The sequence below is a fragment of the Chrysemys picta genome, chromosome 2 (assembly GCF_011386835.1).
Source record: "Chrysemys picta bellii isolate R12L10 chromosome 2, ASM1138683v2, whole genome shotgun sequence".
In the NCBI taxonomy this organism is placed as follows: domain Eukaryota; kingdom Metazoa; phylum Chordata; order Testudines; family Emydidae; genus Chrysemys; species Chrysemys picta.
In genome coordinates, this window is record NC_088792.1 from 9,080,054 (window position 1) to 9,089,705 (window position 9,652).

The window sequence follows — 9,652 nt, forward strand, 5'->3', positions numbered from 1 at the left end:
TTCTGCCTGACTCAATTCCCCACGTAGTTACAATTGGTTACAGTGCTGTTCACTTCCTGTTGCATGCAGTTAAACAGCTGCTGTGTTCCACCCTAGAGGCAGCTGCATTTCACGGGCAGTTGAGCAACCCCTACATGTACGGTCTGTAAAGTGCTCTGGGATCTTTCCATATGAGAAGTGCTATATAAAATCTGAAGTTATTGTTAAGGAAAAGAATAAAAAATATCTCCAGAGCTGAAGAGTTTCTGTACATGTGTAACCTACGCACATGTGGGCATGGTGCTGTGGCACCAAGACCACTTACAGATTAATGAGTCTTAGCTAAGGCCCATGTGGCATTTAACTCCAGGGGTCCCAGGTTTGATCCTGCCCACCGATGACCGGGGTCTGTCGGTGTTACACATACTTGAATAAAAGTATCATCTCCCTTACTTGTATGCACTGAGTGACTTACTAACCTTTATAAGCATGCTGAAGTTGTGCTCCAGGACATTGCTCATGTCTTTTGCTTGTAATTTCCTGCATGCTGTTTTATTTGTATATTGTTGAATTTGGTAGCCTTCCCAAAGAGAAGAGCCAATGCACAGGTTCTGGCTCAAGTATTCAAGCTAGTCAGGACCTCTCCGTTAACACGCAATATTGGTTTCTGTCCTGAGAACATGTTAGGGTTTTGACTTGGCTTGTTAAATACTCTCCATATTACTAAGTGCAAATAACTGATTGAGCAGCCAGACGTTAAAGCCATATGTTCCCGTTCATAGTAATCAAAATGGACTAAGGTCCACGAAATCTGGTTAAAAAAACAACAACCGACGAGTAAAGTTATCGAGCCAGATCATCAGCTGGTGTAAACATGGCATAGAGCCGTTGAAGTCAATGGATCTACACCAATTTAAACCAGCTGAAAATCTGCCTCTATGGCTATATTTGTATTACAGCATGATCCTGGTTATCCAAACAACATGGCTGACACCAAATTTGTTTGGATAAGTGGGATTGCATAGACAAGGAGTTAGCTTGTTAGGGAGATTTGTAAAGGGTCTCCAGGAGGCTGGATTATCGTGACTGATCTGTGTTTTCCCGACAGTTATAGCTAGAGCCAGTTGGAATCTTTTCGATTAAATGTTTTTTGTCAAAAAATGCTGTTCCCTTGGGTTTCATGGAGACGTATCGATTTTGATGGGAAGGTTTCTGAGGTCTAGGGTGGGCTCTCTGGTCGCTTCCAAAGAGAGAAAAAGACCCGAATTGGAAACCTGAACTTTCTGATCCAAAGCTGGATGTTTCAACACTATTCCATTTCACAAAGACATTTGAAAAGTTTTGTATCCTTCCAGTGTGGAATGAAAGCAAAATGTGAAAGCTGTCATGTAATGGAATTGTTCTCCAGCCACTCTAGTTATGGGTCAAGTGCAAAAAGGAAGGTCTTCCCAGAGACTTAGCTACTGAACCTCGTGATCACAACCCCTTTCAGTTGACCCAGCCAAAGGCTAAAATGTTGCCACCAACATTTCCAGCTGAAAAGCCAGTCATGAAAACAATCCTTTTAGGCAGCTCAGGGACCTGGCACTGAATTGGGCAAATAGACAAACCTTCAAGTTCACATAAGTATGAGGAATAAACAGGAAGAACTGGGAGTATTAATACATATGCTCAAGTATGATTTACTTGGCATCACAGACATGGTGGGATAAGTCTCATGACTGGACTGTTGGTACACAGGGGTATAGCTTGTTCAGGAAGGACAAGCAGGATAAAAAGTGATGAGGTGTTGCGTTGTACATCAAGAATATATACACTTGTTCTGAGGTCCAGAAGGAGGTGAGGGGCACACCAGTTGAAATTCTCTGGGTAAAGATAAAAGGAGTAAAGAATAGGGGTGATGTCAGGGTAGGGATCTACTAGAGACCACCAATCAGGAAGAGGAGGTGGATGAGGCATTTCTAGAACACATAACAGAAATATCCAAAACACAAGACCTGGTAATAATGGATGACTTTAGCTACCCAATCATCTGTTAGAAAAGTAATATGGCAAAACACAAAATGTCCAGTATAGTCTTAGAATGTATTAAGGAAAAATGTGTGTTTCAGAAAACAGAGGACGTTATAAGAGGAACAGTTATTTTAGACTTGATTCTGATCAATAGGGAGGAATTGGTAGCAAATCTGAAGGTGGAAGGCAATTTGAGTGAAAGTGATAGATTTCATGATTCTAAGGAAAGGCGGGAGTGAGAGCAGCAGAATAAGGACAATGGACTTCAAAAAAGCAGATCTCAACAAATACAGAGAACTGGTAGGTAAGGTCCCATGGGAAGAAAATCTAAGGGAAAAAGTTGTTCAGGAAAGCTGTCAGTTTCTCAAGGAGGCAGTTTTGAAGGTACAACTGCAAACTATTCTGGTGCGATAGAAAGATAGGAAGCACAGTAAGAGGGCAATATGGCTCCATCTGGAACTCTTGAATGACCTCAAAATCAAAAAGGAATACTACAGAAAGTGGAAACATAGATGAATTGCTAAGGATGAGTACAAAAGAATGGGACAACCATGTAGTGACAAAATCAGATAGGCCAAGACACAAAATAAGTTACATCTAGCAAGGGACATAAAGGCAACAAGAAGAGGTTATTTAAATATATTAGGAGCAAGAAAAAAACTAAGAAAATGTAGGTCCTCTCCTTAGCAGAGAAGGAGAGTTATTATGGATGACATTAAGAAGGCTAATGAGTTGAATGCCTATTTTGCTACAAGTTTCATGAAAAACGTTAATGATGTTCAGATACTCAACACAATTAGAATTAACAACAAAGGGGAAGGAATGCAAGCCAAAAGAGGGAAAGAACAGGTTAAAGAATATTTAGTTAAGTTAGATATATTCAAGTTGAAGGACAGGATTAGAATTTAAAATGACCTTGACAATGCAGAGAATTGGTCTGAATTCAACAGATGAAATTCAATAAAGACAAATGCAAAGTACTTCACTTAGGAAGGAAAACTCAAATGCAGAGTGCAAAGTACTTCACTTGGGAAGGAAAACGCAAATGCAAAACTACAGATTGAGCAATAAATGGCTAGTTGGTAGTACTGCTGAAAAAGATCTGGGGGTTATAGTGGATCACAAATTGAATGAGAGTGAACAATGTGATGCATCTGCAAAAAGAAAGGCTAATATCATTCTGGGGCGTATTAACAAGAGTGTCGTACATAAGACATGGGAAGTAATTGTCCGGCTGTACTTGGCACTGGTGAGGCTTCAAATGGAGCACAGTGTCCACTTCTGGGTGTCATACTTTAGGGAAGATGCAGAGAAATTGTTGAGAATCCAGAGAAGAGCAACTAAATTGATCAAAGATTTAGAAAACCTGACCTCTGAGGAAAGGTTAAAAAATTGGGCATGTTCAGTCTTGAGAAAAGAAGACTGAGGGGCAACCTGATAACAGTCTTCAGCTATGGTACGAGCTGTTATAAAGAGGACTGTGATCAGTTGTTCTCCAAGTCCACTGAAGGTGGGACATGAAGTAATGGGCTTAATCTGCAGCAAGGAAGATTTAGGTTAGATACTAGGAAAAACTTTCTAACTATAAGGGTAGTTAAACTCTGAAATAGGCTTCTAAGAGAGGTTGTGGAATCCCCGTCACTGGAGGTTTTAAAGAACAGGTTGGACAAACATCTGTCAGCGATGGTCTAGAAATACTCAGCCCTGCCTCAGCAGAGGGGGCTGGACTTGGTGACTTCTCGAGGTCTCTTCCAGCCCTACATTTCTGTGATTCTATAAGACGCAGTGTATTGGACGCAGCATCCGTGGGAGCTGATCGGGTAGCAGAAAGAGTGTGTTTCAAGGCAAGATGAAGAGGATGACACTTGGTATGCATGGTGAGGGAAGCGGACTGCTGGAATAGCAGGCAGTCCTGGTGTTTTCCCAGCTGCCAACCATCAGCAGTCCTCAGCATGATATGGAACCAGCCGCGCCATTTGCAGAGCCCTGAAAAGTCTGGGCTAGTCACAGGGCTCTGAAAAGTGTATGGTTTATCTGGCCTTGGTTCCATTGCCAGAGAGTGGAGTCTGGCAGCAAAGAGAGGTCTCCCCTTCCCCAGGGGTGATTGGGGCCCAGTCTACTGGAACTAAAGGCTGGTCTACACTGGGGGCAGCGGGGATCGATCTAAGAGACGCAACTTCAGCTACTCTATTCACGTAGCTGAAGTTGAAGTATCTTAGTTCGACTTACCTGGCCATCCTCATGGCGGCAAGTCGACCACCACGGCTCCCCCGTCGACGCCGCTTACTCCTCCTGCCGAGGTGGAGTATGGGCATTGATTTGGGGATCGATTTATCGCGTCTAGATGAGACGCGATAAATCAATCACCGATAGATCGATTACTACCCGCCGATCTGGCGGGTAGTGTAGACGTGGCCTCAGAGTGCCCCATTTGGCCATTTGCTAGGGCCTGATCCAAAGTCCATTGGATGGAGACTTTCCACTGACTTCAGTGGGTGTTGAATCAGGTCCTGCCCTGATTCATTGTGTCTTCCAGTGCTGGAAATGGCCCTGCCTGGAAATGGGATTCTTAAGCCAGGAGGTGGGTTTCCTAGCCTGCTGCTGTGTTCTTCAGAGGAGGTGCTCATGTCATTCCGTTGGGAAGGGTCACTCATATTCACCACTCAGTAACAGATCCCTGCATCCTTCCCTCTTCCACAGCTACCAGGGAGTCGGCCTTTGTCCACGCCATCGCCTCCGCGGGTGTTGCTTTTGCGGTGACCAGATCCTGCGCCGAGGGCTCAGCCACCATCTGCGGCTGCGATACCCGCCACAAGGGGCCCCCCGGGGAAGGCTGGAAATGGGGAGGCTGCAGTGAGGACGTGGAGTTTGGGACCATGGTGTCTCGAGAGTTCGCGGACGCCCGGGAGAACAGGCCAGATGCTCGGTCAGCCATGAACAGGCACAACAACGAAGCTGGGAGAACAGTAAGGCCATGCGGTTTCATTTTATTGAACCCCTAAAAACATTTCCTTCCACCCCCAAAAATCCTAGGTGAACAGCAAGAAGAACCTCAGGTGAACTGGGTTCAACATTGTAGCCCCCTACTTCCCAGTGTGTGTTATAGATTCCCCTCTGTGCCCGATCCACAGAGGATGAGAGTCTGCTATAGCTGCCAGCTATGGGTCTTAGGCCTAGATCCTCAAAGGCATTTAGATGCCTAACTCCCATTGAGGGCATGCCTTTGAGGATTTGGGCCTTAGCCTGTTAGTTCAAGCCATGGAAGCTCATGTGCTCAGCTCTGAAGATCTTAGGTTCAGTACAAATGAAAACTAAGAGGATGGTCATCCCATGCAGACTTCCCTGTGCTCACAGCCTGGTTTCTGTGCCTCTTCAGGCCTAGCAGGTGCCTAAAATAGTCCCACATTTACTCTCAGTGCCTGGGGTTAGCACCAACCTGCCATGGGGAAAAGGGCTTGCTGTCAACTGAGCAATTTCAGGACAAGGCTTCAGCCTGTCCACCCAGCACAGCTGCTTCCTAGCACCACCAGGAAACTTTCTTGGCTTGGAGCTAACTTCTACAATCCTCACCCCACTATATGCCTCACAAAAGTTGCTTCCTGTTCTCTCCCCCCTACAGAGAGCTCCTGGTTTCTCCTGTATAGGGACCAAACTTCATTAAATCATAGAATCAAAATACCTTAACCTGATCCTACTCCCTTATTAAGTTACAGAGGGTCCTGTGGCACCTTTGAGACTTTGAGTCTCAAAGGTGCCACAGGACCCTCTGTTGCTTTTTACAGATTCAGACTAACACGGCTACCCCTCTGATACTTGACACCTTATTAAGTTGTTATTCACAATGGGGGAAGGAATGGGGCCTGTTCACTTCCATAGAAACATGACTACAAAGTACTCACTCCTCCAATATAGAGTTCCACTACTGTATGTAACCACAATCCAGAACAGGCCAAAACCTCAGAGCGAGATCCTTAACTGATGGAGATGGGTGAAGCTCCATTGAAGCCAATGGAGTTATTCCAGTCTACACCAGCTAAGAATCTGGCCCGAGATGTGGAGCACAGACCTTTAAAATTCAAGACGAAGTCCCACCACAAAATGAGGGATGCAGTAACTAAATAGCAGAAGAGGGAAGCAAGACATATCGCCAGTGGTCATTTGACATAAAGTTGTCCATCGGGTCCTGGGTACCATGGGTTACTCAGCATTTCTGATGGCAGTAAAAGACAGGGATAAAGAGTACAGCCACAGGGTTGGGTAGGATGGAAATGAGGGATTTGTCTCATAATGGGAATCAATAAAAAGATACAATATTAGCTGTAAGTTCAACCATGACCATTTAGGCTCTTCTACGGGCTATCTTCATCTTCGGTCCAACCTCAAGACGCCGATCCAGTTTTAGGCCCCTTACAAATATCATAGATCAGAGAGAAAATGGCAGAACATTAAAACTGAAATCCTGTTGCTTCAGAAATAGCATTCGTTTTTCATTCACACCGTGCTAACACTCATTAGGTGCACAAGTTCCAATCCTCCGGATTCAAGTATTTCCAGCTAATAAAACTGAGCAGTAGGGGAAGTCTGAACCAATTTTCATAAGAATTCAAATCCAATCTCCAGACCAAAAGCTTTGACGGAGATTTGGATGATTATATGAACCAGACATTTTGCGGTTCTCCCATCGCTAATTACAATCTCCTTGGCAATGAATGAAGCTGCCTACCTGGCCAAAAAAAACCCACCCAAAAAACGTTGAGCGCACAGTGTCGTTGCTGATTCATGGCAAATCTTTTGGACTTAGCTTGGTACTAGTCTGTTCATGCATTCAGAAATTTGCTGATCAGCTCTGAATAACACAGCTTATTGAGTAAATTGTATCAGCTGGTGAGCAGTGCTGTGGAAATCTTTGGATCAATTTCAGCCATGGGTGAGGCAAGCATAAGTCTCATTGAAGTCAATGGTGATTTCTTCCATTTAGGCCAGGACTGAATTTCACCCGCTCCATCTGGTAACCATGCCGCCCGTAGATGCAGCATGGCCAACACCGAGCCTTCAAAAAACTCAAGAGTCAGGCTTCTCAAATCATGAGACTGGTTTAAAAAATAATCATACATTTTGTGTTCTTTTTATTTACCTACTGGTTTCTGCACCTTTAGCAACCTAGGGGGCGGAGGAGGCTCGAAACTTACTTTTTGTTTTAGATCCTCACCTATTCACATGCCTCCAGGAGCTGGGGCTTTAAGGAAAACACCAACTACCAACGTGATAAAATTGCAAGAGTTGGCAAGACTGTGAGCTGTGCTCTCAGCTGTTAAGGTGTGACCTGCTCAACACACTGTTGAGAGGCCGGTGAAGAAAATCCTAGGGTGCAGCAGGAAATGGCATTGGTGATTCAGTGGGTGACACTCTCCTCCTTGACTCAAGTCTCTTTTGCAAGAAAAGGGAGCTCTGATGACCGGGCTAAATTGTAGTTTGGATAATCATAGCACATTTCACCCGTGAATTCTCCCTGCAGTTTAAATCGGCTTATGAATCCTTCTTCATTCCCTGTCCCAAAGTATCGTTTAGCTTGGCTAAGTGCCATTAAAAAGCTGCAGTATCGCACCTCAGAGGTGGCTGCATTTCACTCCTGAGCAAAGTGGTCTTTGTGTGTGAATATAGCTATAGAAATATTTACACACACAGGTACAGGAATGACTTCACTCATGATTGAAAGCACTTTATGGAGACCACATCCAATCCCTGACTGGTGTATATCATTGTAGTTAATGAAGCTAAACTGGTTTACACCAGCTGAGGAACTCTGCCTGGCATTCTTTGGGATGAGAAGTGCTAGGTAAATAACAGAATGTATTTTTGATTCATATTATGGGCTAATAGTTTCCCTCTCCCTTTTTTCTCTCTTTTCTAGTCCATTATTGATCACATGCATCTGAAGTGCAAATGTCATGGTCTGTCAGGCAGCTGTGAGGTGAAGACATGCTGGTGGTCCCAGCCAGACTTCAGGGTCATCGGTGACTATCTCAAGGACAAATACGACAGCGCTTCTGAAATGGTGGTGGAGAAGCATCGGGAGTCCCGTGGCTGGGTCGAGACACTCAGGCCCAAGTACAACTTCTTCAAGGCCCCAACTGAGAGAGACCTGGTTTACTATGAGAACTCACCAAACTTTTGTGAGCCGAACCCCGAGACGGGCTCCTTTGGGACCCGCGACCGGATCTGCAACGTCACCTCCCATGGGATCGACGGATGCGACCTTCTGTGCTGCGGCCGCGGGCACAACACAAGGACTGAGAAACGGAAAGAGAAGTGCCACTGTATCTTCCACTGGTGCTGCTACGTCAGCTGCCAGGAGTGCATACGAGTCTACGACGTTCACACGTGCAAGTAAAGCAGGAGTTCCCTGGACAGGCTCCGTGCGGAGAAATGGATTTGAGCCTGCTTCTTCTGAGGTTGTGTAGATGGGAAAGATCTACCTTTTTTTTATAGTAAAAGAAAAAATAAAAAAGGCTAAAACTGGCTGGATAGAATAGATCTAATGACTTCTTGGTCGTCCCAAGATGCATCTGGAGGCTAACATTACAAACATGGAACTCCATACAAAAAGATTATGCACCGGTTAGGAGGCTGTGATTTCTTTAACTACCCAACAGAACAGAACTGCGGAGAAGATTGTTAGCAGGGGCAATGACTCTTTGCTCTTCTCTCAACTAACCTGAAGAGACTCATGCTATTAAGTGTCCTTTGAAAGACTTGCAACTTCCTAAACACCTTCTGTTCCCAACCCAATAGGAAGAGGTGATGTCAGACAGCAGCTCTCAGCGTGCTGAGATCCTTTCCAAGCCCCAGCAACCAGAGTCTGTGTGCAACATGAATGGCAAAAAATTAAAATAAAATAAAACATTCAATTCATTAAAAAAACAAACAAACTTTTCTTCCACTTCTTCCGGGAACAGGGGAATTCTGCAAACATTCCTTAGTGCTGTAGAATGGACGAGCTCTTAGCATGAACTTTTTAACATAGTGGTTTCTGCCAGATTTGACATAGGACGCAGTGACACATTTAGTACTTCTGCAGAGAAAGAGACTGCGGATGGATTGCTACCAAGGTCCCACTGACACCAGTGCAACAGGCGTGGTAGATGCTGTGATCTAGATACACATGCGTGCACGTCATACGTAAAAACTCAGTGCCCAGAAGGGGACCCAGCAAACGCATGGCCACGGAGACCAAAATGGCTCTTTTTCCTCAGCAGACACACCAGCAGACATTGACCCAACTGTGGCCTGTGGAGGCAGGGGTGTGACTCAGCCGATTAGAAGGAGGATGCCCGTTGAGACGTGCAGTGGGGTAGGGCGCAAACCACCTGTGATTAAGGTGGTGAGGACATCGTTTCTTTGCACCACAGGCCAGCAAGGAAAGGAGAGCAGGAAAGGTGTTTCCCCACCTCTGCTTAAGAAACAAAGTAACCTTGGAAAGTGCACTTAGTTCATTTCATTGGCTCCGTACAGCTTCTGCAGAACCCTCAGAACAGAACTCTGTAGGGAACAGCGGTTCTGAAGGACTGTGTGATATGTGTTGCTAGCCAAACCCTGACCTAGAACAGCCTTGGACTCTGGCCAAGTTTGGAGCCAGATCCAACCTCCGCCACTAGTGTCT

The 9,652-nt window shown here is 45.1% G+C and overlaps 1 protein-coding gene across 1 annotated transcript in view; it reads left to right on the plus strand.

Annotated features, from left to right (window-relative positions):
- WNT3A (Wnt family member 3A) overlaps positions 1-8,893 on the plus strand; it is a 123,907-nt gene extending 115,014 nt beyond the window's left edge. Inside the window, exons 3-4 of the mRNA XM_005286283.4 lie at positions 4,693-4,958; positions 7,904-8,893. Of these exons, the coding sequence (XP_005286340.1) occupies positions 4,693-4,958; positions 7,904-8,383 (746 nt within the window). The 3' untranslated portion in view covers positions 8,384-8,893. The remainder of the gene's footprint in view (positions 1-4,692; positions 4,959-7,903) is intronic.
- Positions 8,894-9,652: the final 759 nt, after the last annotated feature.